This window comes from Penicillium psychrofluorescens (genome assembly GCF_964197705.1).
Source record: "Penicillium psychrofluorescens genome assembly, chromosome: 5".
NCBI classification, from domain to species: domain Eukaryota; kingdom Fungi; phylum Ascomycota; class Eurotiomycetes; order Eurotiales; family Aspergillaceae; genus Penicillium; species Penicillium psychrofluorescens.
In genome coordinates this window covers 216,596-244,475 of record NC_133443.1, presented here as the reverse complement: position 1 = coordinate 244,475, position 27,880 = coordinate 216,596, and the positions used below count along the sequence as shown (strand labels likewise).

At 52.6% G+C, this 27,880-nt stretch overlaps 9 protein-coding genes across 9 annotated transcripts; 4 read left to right on the top strand and 5 right to left on the bottom strand.

Moving 5' to 3' along the window:
* Positions 1 to 9: 9 nt before the first annotated feature.
* On the bottom strand, positions 10 to 1,488 carry PFLUO_LOCUS7360 (uncharacterized protein; the record flags this gene model as incomplete). The annotated part of the gene is made up of 2 exons (XM_073784995.1): positions 10 to 1,005; positions 1,057 to 1,488. 2 exons carry the CDS (start codon positions 1,486 to 1,488, stop codon positions 10 to 12), a joined length of 1,428 nt encoding a protein of 475 aa, XP_073641395.1.
* A 3,573-nt stretch (positions 1,489 to 5,061) lies between these two features.
* Positions 5,062 to 7,824, bottom strand: PFLUO_LOCUS7359 (ATP-dependent RNA helicase dbp10; the record flags this gene model as incomplete). The annotated part of the gene is made up of 1 exon (XM_073784994.1): positions 5,062 to 7,824. One exon carries the CDS (start codon positions 7,822 to 7,824, stop codon positions 5,062 to 5,064), a length of 2,763 nt encoding a protein of 920 aa, XP_073641394.1.
* Positions 7,825 to 8,151: 327 nt separating this feature from the next.
* On the top strand, positions 8,152 to 9,102 carry PFLUO_LOCUS7358 (Replication factor A protein 2; the record flags this gene model as incomplete). The annotated part of the gene is made up of 3 exons (XM_073784993.1): positions 8,152 to 8,155; positions 8,214 to 8,311; positions 8,368 to 9,102. 3 exons carry the CDS (start codon positions 8,152 to 8,154, stop codon positions 9,100 to 9,102), a joined length of 837 nt encoding a protein of 278 aa, XP_073641393.1.
* Positions 9,103 to 9,537: 435 nt separating this feature from the next.
* On the bottom strand, positions 9,538 to 11,508 carry PFLUO_LOCUS7357 (uncharacterized protein; the record flags this gene model as incomplete). The annotated part of the gene is made up of 2 exons (XM_073784992.1): positions 9,538 to 10,344; positions 10,399 to 11,508. The coding sequence occupies 2 exons, from the start codon at positions 11,506 to 11,508 to the stop codon at positions 9,538 to 9,540; spliced, it is 1,917 nt and encodes a 638-aa protein (XP_073641392.1).
* Positions 11,509 to 12,132: 624 nt separating this feature from the next.
* On the top strand, positions 12,133 to 12,836 carry PFLUO_LOCUS7356 (uncharacterized protein; the record flags this gene model as incomplete). Its single annotated transcript, XM_073784991.1, has 2 exons — positions 12,133 to 12,227; positions 12,416 to 12,836. The coding sequence occupies 2 exons, from the start codon at positions 12,133 to 12,135 to the stop codon at positions 12,834 to 12,836; spliced, it is 516 nt and encodes a 171-aa protein (XP_073641391.1).
* Positions 12,837 to 13,109: 273 nt separating this feature from the next.
* Positions 13,110 to 14,032, bottom strand: PFLUO_LOCUS7355 (isopentenyl-diphosphate delta-isomerase idi1; the record flags this gene model as incomplete). Its single annotated transcript, XM_073784990.1, has 2 exons — positions 13,110 to 13,684; positions 13,792 to 14,032. 2 exons carry the CDS (start codon positions 14,030 to 14,032, stop codon positions 13,110 to 13,112), a joined length of 816 nt encoding a protein of 271 aa, XP_073641390.1.
* A 282-nt stretch (positions 14,033 to 14,314) lies between these two features.
* Positions 14,315 to 15,599, bottom strand: PFLUO_LOCUS7354 (uncharacterized protein; the record flags this gene model as incomplete). The annotated part of the gene is made up of 3 exons (XM_073784989.1): positions 14,315 to 14,507; positions 14,558 to 15,099; positions 15,156 to 15,599. The coding sequence occupies 3 exons, from the start codon at positions 15,597 to 15,599 to the stop codon at positions 14,315 to 14,317; spliced, it is 1,179 nt and encodes a 392-aa protein (XP_073641389.1).
* Positions 15,600 to 16,987: 1,388 nt separating this feature from the next.
* Positions 16,988 to 17,277, top strand: PFLUO_LOCUS7353 (uncharacterized protein; the record flags this gene model as incomplete). Its single annotated transcript, XM_073784987.1, has 2 exons — positions 16,988 to 17,159; positions 17,216 to 17,277. 2 exons carry the CDS (start codon positions 16,988 to 16,990, stop codon positions 17,275 to 17,277), a joined length of 234 nt encoding a protein of 77 aa, XP_073641388.1.
* Positions 17,278 to 18,710: 1,433 nt separating this feature from the next.
* On the top strand, positions 18,711 to 19,154 carry PFLUO_LOCUS7352 (uncharacterized protein; the record flags this gene model as incomplete). The annotated part of the gene is made up of 3 exons (XM_073784986.1): positions 18,711 to 18,715; positions 18,775 to 19,005; positions 19,055 to 19,154. 3 exons carry the CDS (start codon positions 18,711 to 18,713, stop codon positions 19,152 to 19,154), a joined length of 336 nt encoding a protein of 111 aa, XP_073641387.1.
* Positions 19,155 to 27,880: the final 8,726 nt, after the last annotated feature.

The following is a 27,880-nucleotide window of genomic DNA, read 5'->3' as shown; positions in this document are numbered from 1 at the left end:
AATTTGAGCCTAGTCGTTCACCATGTCATCCAAGGCCATTTTTCGTCGCTTAAAAGGGCGTGGCTCTTGGCTTTCGGGTTCGGTGGTTGACGGTTCAATTCGCGCTCCTGTCGAAGGGGACTGGCCTGGAAGTGCTGTGGAAGGCAGTTCGACTGGTCCGGTATGTCTAGGTGTAGGGTCGACAGCGCTTGCTGTTGAAGAAGACCGTTGATGGGAGAATGGATGTGAAAATATGGGTCGATGAAGCGGATCTGCCGGCCGAAGTTCCTGCAGACCTTCCTCTCGACCGGAGAAAGACCAAGTGGTTGGATACGGATCACTCAATCGGTGTGCATGGTGAGGCATGCTAGGGCTGGCCGTTGCTTGGTGAATCGGCGGAAGTCGAACTGGTGAGTCAAGATGCCCTTCACGGGAGGTATGAACAAGACGAGGGTCGCCCATCGGAGGCCGAATGTCGGAATACGGGAGCAGATGAGCCCCAAGCGGTGGTTGATGCTGAGACGGAGATGTAGGTGGTAGCAATGCTGGCCCAATATACGGAGGGAAGCGTCTTTCCATGCCAGCTGGCATGCTACCTGTTAGAATAGGATGGAAGCTTCCTGCCATCGGCGCAAAGGCAGGCGGCGGTTGGCTCAATGGCGGCGGGACCGCTGATCCTGAAGAAAATGGTCGCCGAGCCGCAGCTCCCGGAATCGATGGAGCAGGGTCCATGGGCCGAGTTAGAGGAAAGACAGAAGCTGACCATCGTTGCGGCTGGTCGCGCGGCACTCGTCCTCCGATCACAGGAGAGCCAGTTTCTCCCAGTGCCCGTAGATCCGTCACAGGCCGTATTTCGCGTGAAGACGTGGCACGGTGCATAGGATTGCGCCGTGAGTGTACGGCTGTCTGAGCCTCCACCGGAACAGAGGGAGCTTCGGGTTGTGAGGTAAAAGTCCGGAGAGAAGAGTCCTCCGCTTTGAGTGGTGGCCGTCCTCGTTTCTTGTGCGTGACATCCACACATGTTGACTTTGATAGTTGTCAGTGGGGTTTAGATGATCAGTAATGCAGCAAACTTACAGCTTTGCCAGCGAGAACACATCGTCGACATGGGCGTGCTGAATCACATCCGAGGTGCTTCTTCTTGCAATTAACACAAGCCGAAGCCACATGCGCTTTTGTGCGGCGTGTCGACCTAGGGCCTAATGAGCGAGCAGTTGTCACCGGCGTAGAGGCTTCCACCGCCGGCACTGGATATGATGGTGGAACTTGTCGAGGTAAAGATGAGGTCAACAACGGCGGCAACGCACTCTGCTCGACTTTCCCTTGTGGCGTTGCCTGTGAAGGCAGAGCCTCACTAACAGCAGGCAGCTGCTGTGACAGCACGGCACCGGTCTCCTCAACCGTAGTAGCCTCAACCGTAGTAGCTACTACGGGTTCAGATGCCGATTGGGCTCTCGGCTTCTCGCCGGATGTCTGCGAGTGCTCCTCCTCCGGAGGAGACCCAGACATCGATTGACGAGGTGAAGACGCCCGGGGGCTGCACCCTCGAGCATTGGTAGACCAAGTTCGATTCAACGGAAGCCGCTCTGGGCCCGAGTTGAACCGGGGCTGTCCAAACTGAGAGGGGGTAAGGCTCGGAGGGCAAAGCACGAGTGATTGCATCGGGGGTAAGGCAGGACAAGGAAAGGGCCCACGGGGCAGGTGTTCCCGGCGGATCTCGTTCACAAAAGGGGACTACTGGCTCCTGCACTTTTGTGGCAGCATCTCCGGACTACCGAGTAGGGTGGTACTGGGGGTGATGTATGTGCAGCGGTGTAGGATCAATATCCGGTCGTCATCAAGCTGCCCAGGCGTGTGTCCGAGGACCACTCGAGCTTATAATCTAGGACTAAAGAGATCCGCTATTGGAGGGGTCAGCAAATAGGCTGCATCGATCAGCGGGAGATTTCCAGATCATGACAGCAGGGTTACTCATAGCCGCGCATGTCTCCCATCCCAGGGCGACTTATTGCAGGATGGCGGTCGATCATCGAGCTAGGATCAAGGTGCAGCGCCGCAAAATGTCAAAGCCCCCAAACGCCTTACCTATCTGTCTCGGCCATAGCCCACGTTCATGGGAAGAGGAAACGGAAGAAACGGGGGATGAACTATACCCTGATGCATAAACCCATGCGGTAGTGGATCGGTCGAGTGGAAACACTGGCAATAGTCAAGGACAAGAGTAGCACACCGGGGCCTGTGGGCTCTGAGCTTCCACCAGCACATTTGACAGAGGGAGAAATCCGAGCGGGTCGTGGAGACAGAAGGAAAGTAGTGGTCAGTGCAGACAACACTAGTAGCTGATAGACTTGATCTCCGTCATGGTAGATCTTTGCGAATAATGGGACAGGTTTGCCCAACGGTACGGGTACGGGCCAATAGTTCAGGGTAAAGGGGGGGGGGAAAGCCCCAGGAGTGGATCAGTCGTAGGGTTCGTTCTCTCTGTCTTGCTGTTAAAACTCTCTATCTACTGTTCTGTCCATGGGTGGCTTGCATTAGAACCATGGGGGCAACAGTTCCGCTGTCAGTGCCACCTCAAAGGGGAAAAACCCCAGCTGGAGGAAGGGATCGGATTGCACTAAGACCCAAAGGACAGGGCCAGGTGGTGTCCTGATGCCAATCAGGCCCGGAAGCAAGGCTAGAGGATTGACGGATCGACGGCGCCCGCAGCCATTGCCAATAGTCAAACTCGGCAATGAAAATGCACATTCCGTTTGACAATTGTGCTGCATGTCCCTCTGTGGGAACAATAAAAAAAACATGCTTAATTTTTCTAGATCCCCCCCTTGGGTTGTTGCAACCCTCCATCGGAGCGAACAGGTCTCGTATGTAATGCTCGGTGTGTTTTAGTGTTTTACTTTTATTTATTTATTTAATTTAATTTTTTTCGTTTTTGGCTCCTCGCGGGCGATAACCCAAACTTCCAACCGGGAATCCAAGTTGTCCCCTGTCCCTGCATCATCGTTGATACCGTTTCGAGGCCTATCTTTACTGTGATGTCAGGTCCAGCCGGTCGCAAATCTCATTGTTATTCTCCGCAAGTGGAGAAGGCACGAAGGGGTCCACTTAGGGCAATCATGATTGTATGACCGGAGGCGATCAATAATAACGAAAAGTCCCTTATACTCCGTGGTACGAGGTAGGGGTTACTGTTGCAGTCGCCCTGAGCCTGCAGATCAAGGGTCATCCGCCTTCCGGGATGCAAGGCCGGGGCGCTCAGTAACCTCGTCTCACAGCAGAGAAAAAGGTCCTGGCCCCCAGGGCCAGGAGTCGGACAGCCGCAGGCACAGTGATTCAATCCTCGGGTTGGATCGGCGCCCTGGATCACGAATGGTTCGCGCCGGCAAGTGATACCGATAACGAGGCCCCATCAATATCCAAGTCAGGAACGGCACGGGAGACTGGTTTTTACTGGACTGTTTCCATTTTGAGACACGGAAAAATCCCTCGGCTCTCCCTTCCTTCCATGCCATGCGGAGGAATCCTCGAAAAAAAAAACGCTCTATCTTCCGGGGCCAGATTCCAGGCGGCAATCGTCCAACAAGATGTGGCTGCAGCCTCCGCGACCCTGGAAGGCGATCACACGGCCTTGATCAGCCTCGCAGAGCGTGCGCATTGCTGACGATCCGTCATCCCTGGCTTTGTCGAAGCATCTGCAGGGTGTTTCCATTCCGAAACGGCCCCGTCATCGTCCTCGAGGAGGATGTCCCAGTCGGGAATCAGGGCATCTAGGAAATAGTGGCCCCAATCACCCTGGACCCAAGAAAACCAGCGGATAGACAAAGAGAGCGGGGGAATAATAATGTATTGATGTTTAGGCGGCAGATCGCCGCAGCTAGCCACTCACGTTAGGGGAGTGGAAAAATAATATATTTTCCGTGTCTTCCCTGTTGGGTAGTTCCGACGTGAAGCGGAGAAGGAGGCAAAAAGGCACTGGAAAAATTCCATGAGAATGTGCATCGAGGAAAGGGGCTCGGAGGTGCCAAAAAGACACCAATGGGCACATTATTACTGCGCTGTGGAACATGCCGCACGCGGGGCAGCAAGGGGCCTTGTCACCAGGATGAGTTCATGCACGATCGACCTTTTAGCGGCCTCAATAGTGCGAACCAGCTTGGTCCGGGCCGCTATAGTCTGGCCCGTTCGAGTTAGTGGCCTGTGCTGCCCCCTCTATTGTGTGCGACAAGTGACGCATCCACCGCTGTTGAAAGATAGGGGTTTGCTTTTTGCTGTGATGCAAGTCAGAGGCAAGAGCGTCTTTTTTAATGTCTGAGAACCGCAAGAGCCTTGAGGAAGTATAGAGGGAGAGAGAGCAAGATAGAGGAGAAGAGTCACGGGACCCCGGAGCCCTGAAAAGAGTTCACAATTAGGCTGTGCTGATCGCTAACACGCGGGCCCCAAAAATCGCCGACACCTCACTAGCACAATCAATAGCTTGATTTTCATCACGCTCGGAGATTATTCCAGCTCGTGGGCCTCGCTGGGGCATCTGCCCCTAGCCTAGCCTACCGTCTGGATAGCTGGAGGGCCCACGACGTGGTCAAGGGTTACACTACCTGTCGTTCTCTCGTGGCCATGCGGCCGCCAGGCTTTTCCCGAGGCCCGGTTGCGATCCTCACTCACATGATATGATGCAGCGCCAGCCGTTGAGTGCATCTACCCAACACGCCGCCCGAGGTCTGAGCTCAGTGGCTGTGACGTGATTGGGTCTGTGGGGTGAGCTGGAGCTGGAGCTGAGCGTCGCGATCGCTGTAGATAGGAATGAAACTCTATTGAGAATTTTCCTCATTCAGCTCGAGGCTGCTGTCAGGATAGGGCCGGAGGGATTTCCAATCTACCTTCGTATGGCCCCAGGCCTGGGTCGACCTCCTGTCCCAGCAGGCTGGTCAGAGACATCACAAAGATCACATTGAATTGGGGAATTTTTGTCGAGAAGAACGGGAGAGAGTAACATAAAGCAGGCTAGGGCACATTAAACGCAATAATGGTATCTTGAATAATGCATTATAGACAGCATCTATACACAGTACATCAAATCTGAAATCACCGCTTCCTCGACGGCCGGGCATTCTTCTCGCGCCGCCTCTGCTGGAGCTTGCGTGCTTTCCGAATATCATCAGTCGAGTGAAGCTCACTCTTTCCACCAGCCGCGGCACCACCGGGTTTGCTGAAGTTACGTTCCTTGGCCGCCGCATTTTTCTTCTTCATCTTCTCAAAGTCGTCCCGGAGCGGATCTGCCCGCTTAGGCGCCTGGTCCTTTTGATGCCGGAATCGCCGTCCACCGCCGAAGCCGGATTTGAATCCGTTCGACATCCCGGGTGTCTCAGCCTCACCCACACGAGGGATGTGGTCGATTCGCTTGCCCTTCTTCCATGCCTGGAAGCGGCCGCTCCGGAAGCTAGCTGCGATCTTGGCACCGCTCTCACCGCGGACTAGGCGCGCGCCCTTTGAACCATCTTCGTCGTTCTGACGAGCCACGTACTTCTTGTGTCGTTTGTCCCAGCGCATTATGGAACGTGCCTCGGCGAAGCCCTTGGCACCTTCGTCTCCCGTCATATCCATGGTTGCGTTGCGAGACGCCTGGGTAAAGTTCTGGTTTGTGCCCGAGTGAACACCGTAGGCCCGGTCTTCAGCCATGTTGTGGTTGACAGGGGTATATCCCATGAAGTAGTCGGGGTTTTGGAACGATGTCGCAGATACATCGGTTTTCTTGTTTGGTTGTGAATACGCGGAGAAAGTGACCTCAAGGTCGGAATCAGATGCCATCGACATGTTGTCACCCGCCTCTTGTGGAACGTCGTCGTCCTCTTCCTCGTCAACCCCGTCTTCCGTAGCCGCATTGGCTTCCCCTGACTCGAGCGACTCGATTTGCTCGTCCGCCTGTGCCCGCTTCTTTTTGGCAGCCACAGTCTTGCGGATGCGTTTGATTGTATCAATGGACGCGTCACCTTCCGTTTTGCCATTGCGTCGGTTATTGGCCTCGAAAATGGTTTCCTGTGGCCGGTAGCCACCGATCCGGGCAAGCATATTCTCCCGCTCGGCTTCCATCTGGTTCGCTGCATCATTGAATAACGGATGAATTGTGGACCAGTCCTCGGAGGAGACAACCTGCTTGGCTCGCTTGGCACTTTCCAACGAAGCCGCATTGCGCGTGCGCATGTACAGCTTCTCACCCTTCTGGGCAACTTGTCTCTGGGTAGCAATGTCTCCATCTTCATCTAGAACCTTAGTCACCCATTCACAGCTGCGGGACAACGCATCTCGAGGGACGCATCCCGTGACCACGTCCTCGGCAAAGTTGACCTGATCCCCAAATTGGCGCCCAAGAACCAGTCGTCGGCCAAGGAACAGCTGAAGATCAAGAAGGTACGGCGCATCTGCGTCCCGAACCAAACTGTAACTCCATCCCTTCTGGCCAGCTCGAGCCGTGCGGCCGACACGGTGAACAAAGATCTTTGGCTGCGACGGGAAATCGTAGTTGATGACGTTGGCCAGCACGGGAATGTCGATACCTCTAGCGGCCACGTCTGTGACGACCAGAATATTGGATAAGCCTTGTCTGAAATTCTCAACCTGGATCTTGCGAGCTGTTTGATCCAGGGAACCGTAGGCATAAGAAGTTGCGAATCCCGCCTCAACCAGCAAAGCGTATAGGTAGTCGACATGATGCTTGGTGGCGGCGAACACAATTGTCGAGTGTTTGGTGGGGGATTCCTTGTAGATGGACTTTTGCTTTTCGGGACGCTTGCGTTTATTGAATTTCTTCCCTTTCTCACTCTCCTCCTGGCGGCGTTGGGCTCGCTCCGTAGCACCCGTGGGCATTTGAATGACCTCATGCAAGATATAAAGCAAAGCACCTTCTTTGTCAGACGTCTTGATCGCAAAGAATGCGTTCTGAAGATCTGGGGAGATTTTGCTCTCAGCATCGAGTCGCACCAAAGTTGGCTCCTGTAAGCCCGCGCGAGCAAATTCCACCAGCGACTTGGGCAAAGTCGCAGAGAAGAGAAGCGTTTGCCGGGTGTGAGGGAGTCCGTGGAGAATCTCTGTCAATTGCGCAGCGAAGCCCATTTCGAACAACCGATCAGCTTCATCGAAGACGACATAGCGGATGCTAGACAGATCCAGGTCCATTTCCACTTTCAAATGTAAGAATCGACCAGGGGTTGCGATGATGATATCAGGGTTGCTAGTCATCATTCCAAACTGTTCCTCCAGGCTATCACCACCAACGAGAAGAACAGCCCGAAGTTCTGTCCCCCGTCCCATCTCCTTGATTACTTTCATAGTTTGCAAGGCCAGTTCTCGCGACGGGGACATGATCAAAGCACGAGCGCCGAACTGGGTGTTGTGGCGCTTTAACTTCTCGATCATGGGAATGACAAATGCAGCAGTCTTGCCGGAACCCGTCCGCGCCATACCGACCACGTCTTTGTCGTCCATAATCACGGGGATGGTCTTGCGCTGGATGGGAGTGGGCACAGAGAAGCCTTTGCGGGTAATGGCCTTCAGCAGATGGCCGCTCAATCCCATAGATTGGAAACCGCCACCTTTCTTCACCGTACGACCTTTAAGGTTCGATGATTTACGGTTGGCAGACGCTTGCTGATTCGCGATGAAGGCCGCATCGCCGTCGTCGTCATTGTCGGCACCGAGGAAATCGAGATCCTGAGTGGCAGCAGACACTGGCTTTTTCTGGTGAGGCCGAATCGGGATCTCATTGTCGGAATCGTTGTCATTTTGGAACAGCGCGTTCGTGATATCGAATTCGGTCTCTGACGCAGCGGGAGAGGCTGCACGGCGAGGCATTGTGGAAGGCGCTGCCAAAGCAAGGCCAAAAAGATGAATGTCAAGTTGAAGACGCTGGTCACATGGATGAAATGCCGTAACAGAAGCAAAACTCGAACAGCAACAATCTCACCCAAGTCAATCAAGAGCAAGGTCTGCTTGTCAACGGAAGGGCAAAAAATTAAAATAATTGCCGGGCGGTGAGCATGGACGGACAAACGATGAACCGAGTCCCCACCAATTTGATGCCTCAGGCCGCCAGTCGCGCTCAGAACACGCTCCCGAAGCAGTAAATTGATTTCTGTTTCGACCCTCCGAGACACAACCACACCCAGACACACACTCACCATGGGTATGTCCTGACCTGATCTACCTTCGATTCTCTGCTAATGTCCCATATTTCTGTCCAGACGGGGGCTACAATAATTACAACTCGTACGGCGGTCAGTCCGGCGGCGGCGGCGGCGGATTCATGCCGGGCGAAACGACCAGCCCAGCAGGAGGCAAGGTACGCGTACTTTCGCGTGTACTCAGGAGAAGATAACTCTCTAATTTCAGACCTAGAACGCGGAACGCGACAACAAAACCATTCGCCCTGTAACAGTCAAGCAAATCCTCGACGCGCGGCAGACATACCCGGAATCACCATTCCAGATCGACAACGCAGACGTGGCCAACGTCCAGTTCGCCGGACAAGTGCGCAACATCAGCACGCAGAGCACGAACGTGACGTACAAGATCGACGACGGCACGGGCGAGATCGAGGTGAAACAATGGATCGACTCGCAGACGGCCGATGGCATGGACATGGACGGCGCGGCCAAGGCGCCGGCGAAGAACGAGGTTGAGTTGAACGGGTACGCCAAGGTGTTTGGTAGCATCAAAAACTTCAACAATAAGCGCTATGTTGGCTCGCATGCGGTCAGGCCGTTGACCGATATCAATGAGCTGCACTGTCATCTGCTCGATGCTACTGCTATCCACCTCTTCTTCACTCGGGGACCGCCTGGGGGTGCTGGTGGTGCTAATGGTGCGGCTGCGGACACGGCGATGGGTGGCGCGGAAGACTACGGCCAGGCCCAAGCTCTAGCGTCGATGTCGCCCGTCGCGAGGAAGGTCTACACCCTGCTCAAGTCGGAATCTGCGGAAGACACGGGCATGCATATGCAGATGATCGCGACCAGACTCGGTTTGCCGGTCACGGATGTGGCAAAGGCGGGAGATGAGCTGATCAGTGCCAGTGTGATCTTCTCGACGACCGATGAGCAGACCTGGGCGATTCTCGATTACAACAGCTGATCCGCGGGACTAAAATACAAGTGCAGACAGCTCAAATGATATCATGATATGATTTTAGACTCTCCTTTCAGTCGTCATGCGTGGCCTGTAGATGCTATGATTCGACTATCTTTCATAATTAGGAAGGTACCAGTGTCGGCAATCTCCTACCACAAACAAGGACGGCGAATTCAGCCTAGCGGTAGAGCGCGCCTGCCCCGGCGTAGATTTAGCTGAGCTTTGGGAGGTACCTTTATTGCTGTTGGGTCGACCCCAACTGGCGAAATTCTTTTGTTCCCTTGATCTCCTCCATGTTGTATTCACTCAAATCGCGCTGATGCATAGATACATGCGAAATGCCAAACAATACGCCACCCGAAACCATATACATAATCAAAACTTTTCGAACATCGACCTGATGCCCCACAGGCCGTGCACATGCAAACATACATACATCTAAGTTAGTTCGTTCCTCTCGAGAGCTTCTTCGACGGACCGGTCCCAATTCGCACGGCTGATCCAGAAGAATTCTATCAGTGAGACAAGCCCGAGAGCGAGCGCAACTCCCGTCCACAGGCCCATAACGCCCCAGCCCAGCCCAAAGGTCGTGCCCATGCTGATCGGCATGGCAATGACATAGTAGCAGAAAAGCTGAACATACCCGCCCACCTCTTGACGGCCGAGGCCGCGGAGAATACCGTTGCAGTTTGCTGCCAGGGCATCGAAGAGCTGGAATGCGGCACAAAGCGGAAGGACCTCGGCGACCAGATCGACGACTTCGGGATCGGAGCTGAACAGACGCGGGATGTATGATCGAAGCGATGAGAGGAGAATCATGTTGAATAGGCCGACGATCACCGCGCCCCAGAAGCTCACCTTGGCGGATGTCTTTGCGGCATCCACCAGGGTCGCCCCGATCAGATTGGCAATGCGGGTGCTGCCAGCGATCGAGAGCGGGAAAGGGATTTGCCAGGTGATGCTGGAGATGGTCGCAAGGACCGACTGGGCCGCGAGTTCGGTGGTTCCGAGATACGAAGACGCCAGCGTCAACACCTCAAAAGCGATACACTCGGCCTCGACCATGATCAGACCCGGCAGCGCAAGGCGGATCATCGGGCCCCAGTTCTGGAACGCTCGACGAGTAAACCCGCACCAGCAATCGGATCCCACGGCGAAGTATACGTATACGAGCAGACACAGCGGGAGCAGAGTCTCTGTGATGGCCACCGCAATTGGGGCTCCAATGAACCCCCATCCGAGTTTCTGGAGGGATGAGAGTCAGTACGAGCCGTCACGAGGGCAGAACGGCAGGCTTACCCAAACAAAAAACCAGTTCATGAAGGCGTTCAGAGGAGCACAGACGATCAAGACGTACAGGGAGGCGGAAAAGACGCCCTGGGCCTGAAGATATCGCTTGCCACTCTCGAAACAGGCATACCCGGGAGTTCCCAGGAGAGCAATCTTCAAGTACAGGCCCGCCATCTTGGCGACCTCTTGTTCCGGGACGATCTTGGTGAGAATGTGCTCGGAGAAGTACCAGAGGATGGCAACTGGTATAGTGACCAGCCACAGGAAGTAAATCATTCGCAGCATTTGCAGACCGACTAGCTTCTTCTTGCCCGAGCCATATGCCTGGGCACAAAGAGTATCCAAGCTCGTCGCCAAGCCCGAATAGACCGCATTGCCCGTGATGCTCACGGTCATACTGGCCAGACTCACCGCGCCGAGCTCTTCCTTCCCCATGTGGCCCAGCGTGAAGATACTGGCGACGGTCAGGGAATATTGCAGCAGGAATGTGGCCATCAGCGGCAATGAGTATTTGCCAATGACCTGGGCTTCGCGTTGCCATGTCGTGTGAATCATTCCCGCCGCGACGGCCTCTTCCCATTTGCGGTCGATCTCGTTCAGGTTCAACTGGTCATTACTCGTGGCTGGTCGGAGCAAGGCCGTGGTCTCCGTCGTCAAGGTGGTCTCGTAATCGGACTCGGAGGGGTCCGACGAGGGTGTCTTGGACGGACCTTGCTGGGCAGAGGATTGGATGCGGGAGAAGAGGCCGCTGATCTTGTGCTGCAGGCCTTGGGGCTCGGGGATGACATGGTTGTCGCTCAGCAGATGGCGTTCTTCCTCGATGGCCCGTTCGCGTTCCCACTGGCTCAGTGGCTGTTGATCTCCACTGGCCGGGACCATTGTCCCGTGATTGACGGTGGTGAAATATCCGGGGCGGCGATATGAACCCGCCAAGGAATACGGGTTGGTCCCCGCCTGGCTGCTGGTCGGGCGGGCCTCGGAGATGCCATCGGGGCCCTCGGTGAGGTCCTCGTCGTCATATTCCGCCAGATCCCGAGCAATGGATGCTTCCACGAGGGGCGAGCTGGAAGTGAAGGAGCTGCCGAAGGGGCTCGCGGAGCGGATGTGGCGGGGCGGCATGGTGAGAGAGATGCGGGGGGTTTTTTTACTGGACCATCCGCATTATCTACAGAGAAGCGAGCTCTGCTACGTCCTGGATATTTGCCGAGCGAGAGAAGGCGAGAGAAAGGAGAGCGCGGTCAAGAGAGAAGAAAAAACAAGACGGTGGAGCCGAGTGGAGTGCGGGTCTCCCGTGACTCCGACTCCATTATCAAGATGGCCCGATCAGCATGACTTCCGTCCATCGAATGAAGATCGATTGATGGGTGAGTGTACGCCATGTTTCTTTCCATAGGAAAAGCCTTGGATCTCCTCGGAGGAACTCCGCCTGGGGGGATCACTGAGCCATCGTAATCATTCTCATACAAGATGTAGATAATGGCGCATACCAGACTACATCGTCGATACCAGACAGCCTCGTCGATAATTGCCCAGACCAGATCAAGCATCGCCATCCGACCATGCGCGCCTCAGACGACTCGCGCAGACATCACCCGATCGATCGCATTCCAGCCTGACATCATCCGCAAGCGGGGTGTCACATGACGGGCGATCCCCTTCTCCACGTTTTTTCCTCTTCTTCCTGTCATTTCGGTTCTGCGCTCCGATTTCCCGTCTCAGGGCCTGCGTTGGAATCGTTCCAGTATGCCTGCGTCAGTCATCCAGCCGCGGCCGGTTGGTCTCCGGACCTACAATCCCCTGATCGATCCCGTTCACGCAAAACCCGTCCTGGTCGAAGAGTAAGTGTTCATTGCGTCCGATCTGCATCTCCCGACCATTTTTGAACCCCCTTACGTCCCTTATCTGATACTGGCCTCGATCTCGATCGCGATCTCTTTTGGCCCGGTGTAGATGAGGATGGCAATCCCTTCATACCACATGTCCCGCCCCCACACTCGCCAGGAATGTTCTCTAACCTCCTCCCCAGGCACACCGAAGACCAAACCCACATTTTCCTCACCCGCCCCTACTGCGGCGCCCTCCTCTTCGAGAACCAATCCTCCGATGCCCGCGACCACTGCGCCAATGAGCGCACCTTTCTCTCCTGGCTCCGTCTGTCCATGTACCTCGCCGTCGTCTCGCTCGCCATCATCATTTCCTTCCATTTCACCCACGAGCCGACCCGCCTCGAGCGCAATATGGCCCTGCCGCTCGGTATTGTCTTCTGGTTGCTGAGCTTGACGTGTTTGGCGAATGGCTTTGCAAACTACGCGCGCACCGTCATGAAGTATAGTCGCAAGGCCGCACTGGTGCAGAGTGGTTGGAAGACACAGGTGGTTTTTACCGTGGTTGGGACGGCCATTTTGGGTAGCTGCATCTTGTTTCTCTCAACGGATCCTCAGGCGTAATGGTCCGGGCTTTTTCCTTGGGCGGTTTCTCGGCCCGTCAGCGCCGGCGTTTTTTGAGGCATTGCATTGCATTGGGATCTTTTCTTCTTCGGGTTCTCTGTACCTATTCGGCAGGACGTCCTTACAACCATTGAAATCTGTGAATAGGATGGATAGTCACATTGATGTATCTCTTGACTATACAAACGAAATCAAAACCGAGGTATCAAGGTCCATGTGCGCATAACAGTGATTAGAGGGTAGAAAATGATGGCACGGCCGGATGGTCACACTTTACATCCGACGGATCTCCTTCTCACCCTTATACTTGTCCAGCGCCGCAGTGCCCAGGTGGCTCCACCACTCGAACAGCATCGAGTTGCAAATGAGCTTGAACCATGGCGTAAACTTCAGCCCGGGCTGCTCGAACATCGTCTTCAGCTCCGGCGCCGACACGTACGTGGTATCCCGGACCTCATTCAGGTTTGGCTCCAGATCGACATCCGCCTGGATGAACAGGATGTAGTCGATTTCGTGCTCGCCCCACTTGCCATCGCTCGGCGCCTTGTAGTGTATCCGCGTGAAGAACTCGAACTTGTCCAGCGGCACTTGCTCCGGCTTGATGCCCAGCTCGTGGTTCAATTTCCTCTGCGCTGCGTGCTTCACGCCCACCACTGCTGCGTCCAGCTCTGCACCCGTCTCGCCGGGAATTCCCAGCGGGTGAGAGCAGCATGTGTTGGTCCACATATCGGGGAAGGTGATCTTCTCCGTGGCGCGCTGTTGGAGCAGGAGGCGGTTGTTGGAGTCGAAAAGGAAGACGGAGAATGCTCGGTGCAGGAGACCTTTGTCAATGTTGGTCATCAGGTGGCCTATAGAGAGTCAATGTCAGTTGTTTATCCTTTGCTAGTTTCCTGTTGGAGACTCGGAACGACTGCCCCGCTTCCCCAGGTTTTGCGAATGGAAAAAAAAAACTTACAAGCCTTCTTGCTGGCACTGCCAATGGGTCTGTCATTTTTGTCCAAGACAATGCAGACTTCATCCATCAGCCGGACTTGTTCGTCATCGTAGCCCTCCATATCTCCTGTTGAGCGAGCGGTCTGGTTGGCGCCGGAGGGGAACACTTCCCGAGCCAGGGAGGTGTCAACCTCGGGGAAGAGAGTAGCCACATTGTCCGCCGTGATCTCCGGTGGAGCAGTCATTGTCATTGTTGCGCTCATTTTGAATGGTCTATCTGGGATGGTGCAAGAAGAACAATTGAGTTGAAAGAAGGACGAGCAAATGAAAGTTTCCCCAACAATGTTGATCGGCGGGCGGTGAGCCAGGACAGCTCCCCTGATTTTCCAGGCCAAAACATTGACCACTGGGCAGTGTAGCAGTGTACAGTGTTACAGACATCGCTCGTATACAACTTCCTTTCTGAAAAACATTTCTGGAGATGTGTTCGGCTCGGAATAACTAAACAGACGGAATCACTATATTAACAGCTAATAGTGCGAACCCTAGCTTTGCGCCTGTCGCAAGGTGCCCGCTGCTTCCAGCTCCTGGATTTCATCTGGCCCCAAGAGCCCCAGCTTCTCACGCCGAGTCGGCGCCTTCGGGTCAAAGCTTGGCTTCTCTGCCAATGCGGTCACCCGCGTCCCATGCCTCGGCTGCGAGCCTTCATAGTCCCAGCTCGCGTTATGGATAGTAATTCTGTATGAACGTAAGTACATGCGAATATCATTAATTAAGGTGGTACTGACCTGTTGTCCCATAGTGCACTAGTCCGGGGTCTCCACTTGAGTCGAACCTGGATATCGGGATTCTTTTCATAAACATCACACAGATATCCAAGGATCACATCACTTTCAGCCTTGTCAAGACCAACAATTCTATCGGTCATAGCCCGATTCACCCAGAGTGCCTTCCACCCTGTCGCCGGATGGACGCGAACCATGAAATGTTCACGCTCTACATATTTGGGCCCAGCCTCTGGATTCTTGCGGTCCAGATAAGGATGCGCTGAACGATAAATTGCGGTCTTACCGTCAATAAATTTACGGAACGCCGGTGAGAGCTTCTCGTATGCGGCATAACCGCTGGCCCACAGAGTGTCACCACCGACGGTGGGCACCGTGTCGTTATGCAAGTGTGTCACTCCGGCGGGCTGTCTCTCGTGAACGAGGTCTGTATGCCAGCGAGAGTTCCCACCAGGGTGACGGAAATTGGGCGTGCGCTCTGTTGCGGCCAGATCTGGCCAGATCACGGTCACGCCAGGAACTCCGGGGACCTGAGGTACTTGGGGCTGCAAAGTCAAACGGTCAACAGATGAACTGAGAAATGACAGACAGCGATTCATACGTGAACTTCAATCTCGCCGTACCACTCTCCCAACTCCTTCTGTTGCTTTGGAGAGAGATCTTGGTCTCGGAAGAAGACCACGCTTCGTTCCGCAATCAACAAGCCCAGTTCATCCTTCTGCTTGTCGTTAAGGTCCTTGAGCTGCAAGCCAACAATCTCGGTTCCAATATGTCTGGTGAGATGGTTTACTTCTGTGGCCGCGGATAGCAGCGCCTTCTTCTCAGGGTCTGCACGGGTCCCTGGGTCCACATGCGGACGGTCATAGTCTCGGACGTTGTAGACGTCGTCGCGATAGAGAGGACGCGACGGCCGGTAGGGATAACCCTGGCTGAGGTCAATTCCGGCCTTCTCCAGACGTTCTCGGGCAGGTGCTGGCAGAGCGAGACTGTCCTTTCTAGGCTCCGCGACGTCAACGATCCTCGGGTCAATGGGAATGGGAACCATGGCGATGATGCGTTATTAGCTTTGAACTTTCGACTATCTGTGTTCTACCATCAGCGCTGGCGCCCAAAATATTTCTCAAATATGTTCGCACGCGATCTACGCCGGGATCTGCTCGGGATTTGAAGTTGCACTCGCATCACCTTTGCGCTGGGTTTATACCTGGGGATTGAGCACATCATCACCACCCCCCATCACGACTTCTGCAAGGCCGCGCATCGCGGATTTCAAATCCATGTTGGGAACTGACACTTGATCCATTCTAACCCCTCACCCGTTGCCAACTTCAGAAGATCTGTTTCACTCCATTTGGTCGCTGACCCATGTGTTGACGCCCAGCTCCTGCAATCGCCCCAGCGGGGAAACTCCGGCATCGCCAAGCACGCCTGCCATCATGCTAATTGCAAATTCATGGTTTCCAATCAGATAATATCCCGACGCCTTTTTCAGGTTATGTGGTCTTCGGGATTTGGTGGAACGGGATAATCTCGAAGAGTTGTTCGTGTTGCTCTGCGCTGGGGAGGGTTGACGTGGATGACGAGAAAGCATAACGCGTGGCTGTCGCGATGGCTGTTTGATCCTGAGATTTCTATAATGTGATTATGTTCAGAATATCGTAATATTTTTGACTTTTAAACTGTAGCTTCTACTTGAGCGCGGCTCTGATCAAGCTGTCTATACGTCGGCTGTGTATTCCTTGCCCTAACTCCTCGATCCGGGCAGCGACCCTGATATTTGCCATCCAGATTAAGTCTTTATAATTATTCAGTGCATAATAATAGAGTATCACGAACTTTATTCCCAAATGCCAGCCGTTCTCTGTAATCTGGCAGATTCTCGACGCGGGGGCGGATGTTGCTGGCACACCATCGCCGAATTGTATGACGAGCTCTAGAGCACGGCGATGATACTTGCCTAGCGCCGTATGGCAACAGCAACATCCCGGCAAAGTTTCTAGCTGTTTCAGCGAATCTCCGCACGCTGATTCTCACTATGGCGTCCGCTATCTACTTTGAATGGGTGATGTTGAGCATTCGCGCAGGAATTGCGCCAACATCTCCATCTGTAATTTGACTGATCCCCTTTTAATGGGTTGATCCCGAGATACGCGCTAGTTGGCCTTGAATCCATCCCCGCTCATTGACGGACCGTCAGGGAATCCAACCAGACAAGCACGCGATGAAGCTACATCCAACTTAAGTCTCTTGCACCGTTGCGGGTACGTCATGAGCTGCGGCTGTCCCGTACTGATAAGAAGCATTCCTCCGGAATGTCAGCCTTCCTGGAACATCTGCGACGTGTTCTTGCTTTGTTTACTTGGCCTATGATAATGTTGCAAAACTACCATTGAGTTCTGACCCTGTTTGGCCTTTGCGAGGAGACAGATCACCATGTCGTCCCCATCCACCGTCGTCGAACATGGCGGTTCCACGACGCCGGTCGTTGAGACGAAAGTCAAGCGGCGCTGGGTTAGCTATATTTGGGATACATTTGACAAGTCCCCGGAGGAACGTCGGTTACTGTTCAAGCTGGATTCAGCTATTCTCACCTTTGCGTCGCTAGGTAAGTGCTAAGGGAGGCTTATTTTGTTGGATATAGCTGACTGGATTCGTTCTCAGGGTACTTCATCAAGTATCTGGACCAAATTAACATCAACAATGCGTTTGTGTCTGGGATGTAAGTTGATGTTCTGCATCTTTCGTGTCAATTTCTGGATAATAACGCATTCGCAGGAAGGAAGATCTGGGGATGTACGGTAACCAACTCAACTACATGCAGACGTGTTGGACTGTCGGCTACGTTATTGGCGAGATTCCGAGCAATCTCCTTTTAACCCGCGTGAGACCCAGATACTGGATTCCAGCTGCGGAGGTAACGTGCCATTCTTACTTGGAGCGACATTCAAGTTCTCTACTGACATATTCTCAGCTCCTCTGGACCGTTCTTACCTTCTCGATGTCGAGATGCAACACATCTACCCAATTTTATGTGTTGAGATTCTTCGTCGGTTAGCATTCTATTCTAAGGCGTGCATGAAGCAATGTAACTGACTCGACTCGGTGCCAGGCCTCGCGGAAAGCACCTTCTACCCCGGCATGCAATATATAATTGGTTCCTGGTATCGAAAGGACGAGCTAGCAAAACGGTCGTGCATTTTCCACACAAGCAGCGGACTTGCAAGCATGTTCTCTGGTTACCTCATGGACGCCGTTTTTACGCTCGGAGGACGAGGAGGGTTCAAGGGTTGGCAATGGTAAGCGGAAACTGCTACTCGGAAGAAGGGACTTGAGATTCTGACTTTTCAATAGGCTCTTTCTGATCAATGGAATAATCTCACTTCCAGTGGCATTGGCCGGATTCTTCGTGTTGCCTGATGTACCCGAAATCTCGAATCCGTGGTACCTCAGTAAAGAGGTATTTACAACCGCGTTGCTGCCAATCAATACCGTTGTTGACCTGCGATCTAGGAAGTTGCTCTTGCTCAGAAACGTATGCGGATGGAGGGAAGAGAGAACCGTGGCCCATATACCCGAGCAAAACTCAAGAAAATATTTACCTCATGGCATATCTACCTTTTAATTGTCCTATACGTGTGAGACAAGCCACCTGAGTGACGAGTCAACTAGCCAGCTAACTCTGCTCAGAGCCTTCAACAATGCCGCTGCAGGTAGTCAGCCCATATTCCAACAGTAAGTCGTTTGTTTTAAATATTTACCCCTATGCCCGTGCTGACCTTTTGTGGTAGATTCTTGAAAGACTCTACAAACCCCAAGTACTCCGTGGATCAAATCAACGCATACCCAACAACCACCTATGCTGTCCAAGTTGTAACAACATTGATTTATGCCTGTGAGTAACTTGCCTTGATTTACCTTCATGGATTCTAATATTTCTTTAGGGCTATCTGATACTGTCCTGAAAGGCAGGCGTTGGCCACCTATCATTTTCGGTGCAGTGAGTACATTGGTCTATACCAGAAAATGATTTTTAACATATGTTTAGTGCGTCAACATTATGTGCTACGTCTCTCTGGCAGTTTGGGACATTCCAATGGGATGGAAATGGGCCTGCTACATTCTTTGCGGTGGTGGATTTGGACTCAGCGGTCTCTGTATGGCGTAAGTGATCTTGCTCTATGGACCCAGGATACAGTTTCTAACCATTTTTCTTGTTATAGTTGGGCTCACGAGATCTGCGCTGGTGACAACGAAGAGCGAGCTCTGGTGATTGGAAGCATGAACGAAATGGCCTACGTTTTTCAAGCCTGGCTACCACTCATCATTTGGCTCCAAGTTGATGCACCTCAGTACCGGAAGGGGTTCATTGGCACGACTATTTTGTCCGTCATTTTGATTATAACTACCTTTGTCATCCGAAGCCTTCAGCACAAAGAAGACGCTGAGAAAGAGTGAGTTGTGTCATTTATGCTCATTGTACACTTCTAACACCCATGACAGGAGACAGACTTATGAGGCAGAAGAGACAGATGAGATAGAAGACGGCTTTACGGATTCGCCTGGGCTTACTCCGGTTGACACAAAACCCTCAAAGGTTTAAGTGACGTAGAGGCGCATCTGATATATAATTCAATTCTTGAGGTAGAGAAACCCAGACGTGCACATGCTATAAAGCAGTTCTAGTTAGGTACAAGCAGCTGCTCTTTGCCCAATGATATAGGCATGCCTTTCATGAAAATACTCTCCAAACAATGTTAAACATACTGGTTATTGTCTCTTTATTAGATAGAGAGTGCTTGGTCGAGATGTATAATTGAGCTTAGTTATACCAGAGACATCCATTGATATCTCGAAGGATATGCTGATTCAGGGTGTTAACAGTGAGGTATACTTAAGCGGCGTGATCAATTTTTTGGTTGAAGCGAAGTTAGGCATCTCTTCTTTCAATATTATCAGCTTTCAAAAAGCCATCAATTGAAGTGTGTTCAATCCAGAAATTTTTAGGTTCATGTATATCTAAATCTACGCCATGTTTATTTACCTTCACCTATCCTTTTTGTCAACAAACAGGTGTTTATATCCTGGGCATACATCGAATCCTATGCGCAGATAAAGTAGAATTGATTAAAAACAGCATAACTTTTATTCGTAAAAGTCATTGGCGCGTCGGAGCTTACAATGTAGACATCCCGGCAACATAAGGAGCATCGTATTAACCAATGGCCTCGATACGTAGCATGTATATCCAGCCAAGTACGTCAACAATACAGCAACCCGGCAGCCACAATTCCCAAAACCAACATTTCCAAAGTCCTTGATTGGCGTGGTTCCAGATCCGGGTCCTGGCGGGAACGTGCCTGCTGATCTGATCATCTCCCTGTCGCACCAGTTCCTAGCTCGTTGTGGATTCGCCCCAGGTGGTAGTGCCGATGGTGACTAAGATCCTTTGTGAAGCTCGGACAGTTTCTAGCGCCCAGTGTCCAGGGGGGAAATGACAAACTATCCCAGTCAAAAACGTGCCGATTGAGACTTTAGCCACGCTAAAATTTGAGTAATAAGCGAGCTCCCATCGGACCCCCTGTTTAATATTTTAGTATGGATTATGCCATGCCAGTAATTGGTACCCTCTTTCCAGATTTGGCAGAACACACGAGCTGTTAACTAGTGTGTTTTGTTCATCATTGGCTGGGAAACCCCAGAAATGAGACAGGAACAGAGCATGGATCTGGACAATGTTGGACTACTTTTTCTGCTTCTTCGCCATCAATAAGTCAAAACATCCTCGGGGCAGACTAGCTGGTAAAAAGCTTGCTATTAAAGAGTGGTTTCATGCCTCTGGTGGTAGACATTGCTGCGATAGACACGGCTCTTCCAAGTACTTGCCTCCATCGATACCCAGAGCACAGTCCACCTCGACAGCCGCCGCCGGAGATCCGCAAATCGTTATGAAATTATGACGCAGGAAGTGTCTCCTGATCATTTAGCTGCTTATGCGTGGCGTATATGCTGAGCTATGTATGGGGGAGCACTGTCGATCACAGACGAGCAGGCGAGGCTTTCAAAAAGGGGGGCAATTAGTGACCGTATTAATTTTAACCACGCACACCCTAGCGGCCTATGGCAGCCAGCGGCCATTTTTGTCCCACTTTTCAGAACTGCTCTTCATTCAGGGGGTGGTCGGTGGATAGGAAGATCCGCGCACACCGGACGGCTTTTTTTCGCCCCTACGGAGAAGCAAGATAACATCCTTGAAAGAGGTGGCTGCTGACGGATTTATTAGATGCGGAGAATGCCACGGACCCAGACAAGCTCGGCGATCAACAGGGCGAACAGACGCGGTGTCTGGTGTGCGGCTGTTTGGAAGTCTCAGCTCTCATTCGAGGGCCGGCCTGCACTTGCCCAGCTAGCATCCCTCGCAGGAGGTTCAGTCAAAGGTTGCGAGAAATCATGATGCAGGGTGGAAGCCACGAGTGCAGATCACACGGCTTGCAAGAGGCACACATCGGTCTCGGCCCCGAATTTCCGAGGAAATGAGACAGGGCAGTCCATTTCTCACTCAAGATTGAGCCTCTTAATCCTGGTCATCCTCCTTGGGGCCATGCTTACAATGAGGCAATTCAAACGAGGCCGTAAATTTCAGCACCAAGCATACGGTCGTAGGACAGCCGCTTGCTTCGGAGTTCTCCCCGCAAGGCCGTGGAGATGTCCGTTTCCATTTGCCATTTCTAATAGTTAATCTCGATCGTGGCTCGACTTGCTTAGCGTGTGATTCGGCTTCGTGGGTGGAGCGCGGCAAGAGTCTCGATCTCCCAGGTCGAGCGGGCCAGGGCAAGGGGGTCCGAAAAAAGCTTGGTGATTCGTGCGAAAGCGAACAGGGAATAAATGCCACCCACGCAATGCTCTAATTCCCCTCCCCCCTTTAAAAAACGCCGGCGAGACGCATAATTGCAATTTTGATGACTCGCTGAAGAAGAACCAAAATTATCATGAGCCGCTATTGTATGCACAATATGGCTTATATTTCTCTTATCCTGACAACAAATAAATGCCAATCCCAACTTATGGCCGGATGCTTGCAGATCAGCACGTTGACAGCCGACGCGGCCCATTTTACCGCGCGCCAGATTCGAACTGCAATGATATCACACACTGGAGAGGCCAAGGTTGTAGGAACGCGTTGGAATATCAGTTACATCCAATAAATTTGGCATATGAAGCCGCTGGAATTTTCCAACTCCCTTGCATCTCAAGGGAAGCAAAAGTCGCGCAACGCCTAGATCGAATGTGACCCAAATGCCATGCTAATCTAATGCACTCAAATCACAAAAAAAGCGCAAACTATGTGCGTAACCAACAGTAAGGAATTAAAAGGAAAAGCACCCCCACTTCACCCCCTCCCAATGGTTCTGTCTAACATATCCACATGTTAGAGGAACATGCAAAGTCGGGAAATGAGTAAATGATGGAAAGCACTGTCGTGATCGACGTGGTAGCTGCACATCTAGCTTTGTTGGAAGGTCCCTTCTTCGCGTTTAGTTGAATGGCCGTCGGCTCTTCGACGAACGATCCTGTAGCTCCCAAAAGGGCTGCAAAGAAATCGCGGTCTGTTGAGTGGTCTCGGTCTGCCTTGAAGTACCGCTGGCAGTACTGGGACCTTCACAATCTGTTGCCATGTGTCTGTGGATAGGAATGTAAATGCGTGTACGACCCGTAAAGTAGGTATCATCCTACCTGGTTAAAGTATCGGCACGACTATAACGCTTACCACATCTTTCACAGGGAAACTTTCTGATGCCCTTGTGAACCTTCGGCCTCAATTAGCTCTTGCTGCTAGGGAAGTAAGAATTCACTCACACTGTCCACATGTCTTCGGAGGTCTGTACCTCTGCGGAATGATCCGCCACATGTATCGCATGTAAACGTGTTCTTGAACTTAGGATCGTGCTTCTTCTGATGTTCCCGGCAGTTAGAGTTCCTGGTGAACGTGGCACCGCAGACGGGACACTTGAGCCCTGACACAACCTCAAAAGGTTTATCAGCGGGCGATGAGACCCGAATCCTCTGCCTGGAGTTTGAGGGACTTGTGGCAGCGTTGTCTGTTGCCGCGCCTTGTGGCTCGATAATCATTTGTCTCGAATCAATCTCCTCCCCCAGCGTCGTAGGGAGTAAGGAGGAATTTGCAGCTGCCGACATCGATGCGGAGGGAGGGACGAGCCTATTGGTGAACACGTTTCGACTCCAGTGACTCTTCTCTCCGTCATCCGCAGCAACAATGTCATTGGGCGTCGTGGTTCGGGAGCTTGGAGTCGTCGCCCAGAGGCCAGAAGGCTCGTTCGACAATGGTTCTTGGTTGGAGGGAAGCTCCATAGCGGAGTTGTAACTTGGAGATGCACTCAGCGTCTGCGCACTGTAAAGGCTAATGGGGGAACTGGAAGCGGGTGGGCAGCTATTGTAGACCCCACGAAACGAATCGTTTGAGAGATCCCCGATGTTCATGGACAGGTTGTAGTAGAGTGCGTCACTGGATACCAGTTGGTTGTGTAAAGGCGGCGCCATTGAATAGTGTCTTGATGGAGAGCAATCCCTCAGGTGGGCGAACGGTGTGTCCATCCCGCGTGTAGAAATGCCTAGTCCAATCCCCTGCGTAAGGCTCTCCCTTTGGGAAGCTGTTGTAGAAACGGGAGAAGAGTATGGCGGCGTCATCTCGAGGGAGCGTGTGCTTTCGGGCAATGGAGGTCCTCGAGAGGAGGATTGTTGGGATGAGCCTTGAGTCCGACCCATACTGCAGTGTCAACAACAACGGTGTAGCAACAAAAAGAAGTGATAAAAAGTTTCCAACAGACCCAGGGAGACTAGATCTCTTAAAGAGTGAACAAGCAAGGTAGCGACAGTGTGAAGTATATATAACAAAACGAGTCAACAGCCGCGCTGTTGGTGAATGATGGCGGCGCACATGGGCAGTGGCTGACGAGAGGATAAACTGAGCATGGGGCATGGAATCATTGGTGAAGACGGCTTGTTGCATTCGATACCGACTTGATGTGAAGAACCGACAGCTAAACGCCTCAACAGCCAAGGCAGATTCAACAGAGCGAGGTCTGACAATGCGGTGGAAAAAGGAAAAAAAAAACAGGGTGGGGGGCTCAACGGCCGGGAGTAACCCGGACCAGATCGAGGACAGCCTTAGTCTGCAAGCCTGCACCTAAGCACCAGGAATTTAGCGCCGCAGAAGAGCAATCGGCACTGCCATGACAGGAAGAAATCGGAAGATTAACCTCACTACGACGTAAGATCTTTTGGGCAAGTGACAGACATCACAATGGCGACTGGACAGAACAGGGGGACCACAAAAATGACCAGGGGGGCAAGAGGCGCTGCACATGGACTCACAATGGCGGCGGCTGCTAGGCTCATGGCACTAGAAATGACCATCCTTCCCTCTCATCACCGCTAGGCTGGTGCGCCCAACAGCGATGTGTCCCATGCATGCAACGTAGCCACACAGAGGCATGGAAAACGCCCGATGACCTGGTGGTTGGCGTGATTTGCGCAGCTAGCTATCGGTCACTGGTCAGTCATCACAGCCGCAGTGGCAGCCCCTAGGGGGAGGGGGCGGGGGATGGGTCTCTGTCGCATGCCCTAAAGAGCCTGAAGACCGTGAGGACGTAGCGGACGATCATCATAGTGCCCCCGAACAGGCAGGAACCGTGACCCTAGCGCTATGCGGGCCACGGAAGGATCAAGCGTGTTCGGCTTCATGTACACCATACGGAGTAGCCTCCGCACGGACTTCACTCTCCAGTGCCTCTATCATGCATTGCTGACCTGGCGTGAATCTGTTTCTACTCCACGGCGGGACGTTGAGATGAGAGATAGAGACCTTTCGTAGAATGAGGCAGGGCAGGTAAGAAAAACGGCCCCCATGAAAATATACCCCTGGTCCCTTAGGCTATCCATGATATGGTTGGTGACGACAAGCATATCGAACGATTTTCAAGGTGTCAAGGCCGGTGGCGCCGCTAATCCCACCGATGGGGGCGCTAGGGCACGCCGGGCTTGCAGGGGGTGCGTGCCCCTAGGCGCGACCGCGGTGGCCCCTCTGCCGCGTCTCGACTCCAGATCTTCACCTGCTCGCCCCCATATGCCGTGCGGAGTACAGAACGGCCCATAGATTATTCACCGGCGGCGTTGCACCCCAACTGTCGCTACTACGCGTTCCACTTGAGCCCGCAGCCGTTCCACTTCGTCGATCATGTCTTCGACTTGATCAGCCCGTTCGGCTCGCCCTGGTTCGTGCGCTCCCGCGTGCTGGTCCAGGCTCGTTCTGGCCTTACCTAGACCTACACGATGTGTATCCACTACGGAGGGATGCAGTGGGTCCTGGCATCGGGAGGGACTAGGTTCGGTGACAGAAGTACGAAGGCCGAGATCTCGTGCGGTGAGCACCGGAGGCAATTGACTAGTCCGCCGCCGATGCGCATGACGTCGAGTCTTCTCATAGATCCAGATCAGTGCAACAAATGGTAGGTGGGTGGCACGGAGCAAGACGATGCGTACGCGGCGAACGGACCCCGCGGACAGGAAGAGCCGCATGGGACGGATACACAGGAGAGGGATCAGATTCTGGAACAGGGGTAAGCGCGGAGTTCCAGAAGTGAGTGGAGCAGTTCTATGCAAGGCTTGGGCGCGAACGGACCAGCGGTGGCATGAAGTAGGTTAGCCGTCGAGAATTGCTGCTTTCCAGAACATAGATTGACAACCTGGATAACGGCATGTCAGCTGGAGAACTATTCACTCATAATGTCTACTACTGACTGGAAAAGGTATTCTTCGCGGGCATGAAGCAATACCTAAAACAGCGTCAATTCGACGAACGCCATGGGTCGGCACAGCAAAACCTACTCCTTCCAGGCTCATGCTCATCAAACTGATCAGCGATGAGATCAACAGAAGATTTGTCATTGACACAAAAATCAACCTGCAGTTTTTTAATTTCTCGTCAGCCTCTAGAATCATGAAGCGCCCGCAGAATGCTCATAGCCTTCAGGCAGTGCCGCGTCTGCGTGGAAGTTGGGCTGGAAATGCCGTATGCCCACGCCCGACCAAGTGACGAAAACCACATCATCACTGCAGCTGAGCGTCACTCGGGTAGTAAAACGTGATGACAAGCATCTGCGAGCTTGACATTTGCTTCGCCATCTCGTGGCGCATGGGGAAAATCGGGAAATGGGAACACCCACATTAGCCCGTATCCGAAGATCGGGGAGATCTAAGTCACTAGCGCGTCAGTCAACTAAACGCGATAGCCAACCATTTTGCCAATCCTCGGGCCGATTCCGTTTTGGGTTGCAGCATAGCCGCTACTCACATCATGCGCGATGTCCTGTCATCCAATCAATTCAGCCACCGTCAGTGTAGAACAAAGAGTGCTTGGAGGTGCAACCACCCACAAATCCGAGAACGTTCGATCTGTAGCGCATGGTCGGTCAGCCACGGGAGCGGTCGAGTCGGGGAATTCACACCGCCATACCCGAAGAACACCTTTACTAAAATCCAGGACATTTGCCTGAGCGACAAGCGGTCACGGGCGAGCATGGTAAACGTGGTCAAGAACCCTGCATGGATCCCCAGCCGGTCAGATATGCAAAACACGTTTCACTCTACAGTGTGGCGAAGTCACTCCTACCGATATACAAGACCACCACCACAGGTAGAAACCTGAAAAAGGCTTTCGTCTGAGATACACGATCAAGTCAGCCTTGGGCTGCCGCGAAGTGATGAGCTATATTACCATTTCTTTCAACACAGGGATCTATACACAGCCCCGGTCAGCAGAGAGGACTGTGGTCCCGCGGAAGTGTTTCACATACTAGGCTGCCGAAGTAAGAATTCAAGCTCACGAGAGAGCAGATCCTGTTGGTTTCTTGCGTCAGACTCGATGGCAGATCGACCTCGAACAAGGATTGGAGTGAGTCATGCCTGGGAACAAGAAATAACGCTTCCAACGAAAGAATATCAAATGAAAGGTCCGTGATGGAGTTGTCTTGTCTGCCTAGTCCGATGACCCCTGTGACGTGTTATCCAGTTAAAGACGCCGAGGAAGCCAGGCAGCAGAGGTTGGCCTTTTGACTCACTGGCAATGACAAAGGCGCTACCAACAACGATGATGGCCAAGTTCCAGAGACTCCAGAAGTCCATCTGGTAAAAGAGAACCCCGGCATCAACAATACCGCTCAATTCGTCGTAGGCAAATGCAACAATCCAAATATACATCAAGCTTTCCAAAATGCCAATTCCCGTCTGCTTCCTCTCTACTAGAACCGCATAGTAGAGGACGAGAAAGGTGATGAAGAATGCAGCTTCAAACAATTTGCGGTAAACAGGCACTCTCAAGCGAGAATAGGGATCGGCCGTTCTACGTAATGGAGGTGAGACTGTTAGCTTTTCACATTATAGAATGTGTTCCAACTCACCTCTCGTTGAATAGCTGTGGTTTCTTCCTCGAATGAACTGTCAGGGAGTCCCAAAAGACAATTTCCCCTCGCCAGATATCATCCACCACTCGCTGGACAACTCTCTGGCTTAAAAAGCTTTTGGCATGGGCGATTGTTGCGATCTCCAGTGCATTCAATCCAAAAAACTGAGAATATTTCTGAGCGAGGCAGATCTCTTGATAAGTCTGTGTGCCCCGGTGGCTTTGGGTAGATTGACTTTCTGCGCCAACTTTTCCTGACAAAAACCGATAAAGAGAATATGATGAGTTTGCCAGGAGGGGGGTCATCTCATCCTCCGTCTGCCGTGTCTCTCCTGGGTAGGAGGTAGAGTCAGAACCTCTTCTCTCGGCCTCGACGGGGTTTGCCGAATTCCGTCGTGGGATTGGAAGTTCCTCGAGCAAAAACTCGATGGTTTCACGCTGGTTTAGATGGCACAAGAATTGCCAGGCAACGAACTCGCAGGCAGATCCTCGGCTTTCGTTCAGCCCCCAGTCATCATCAGGGGAGTTGGTGAATTCCCACTTCAAGATCCTGTAGTAATCATGTAAATGCCGTTAGGTTCCATCTTAACGCCGGGCTTACATCAAAGCGACAATTATCAAGGGATTATGACTATCCTCGGCCAACGTACGGACCAACTGTCTCAGACGGTGGCCGCGGGACCCATGCCTCATCTGCTCGAAAGAGTATGCCATATCGCTAACCGCCATGCTTATGAAGCTAGTTGTTTCCAGATTAGAAACTTCTTGATGAGCGCGAAGGATGGATTAATTACTTGGACAGTTTCTGGAGCACATCAAAAAGCGGCTCATTTGTGTCGATGATGGGAATC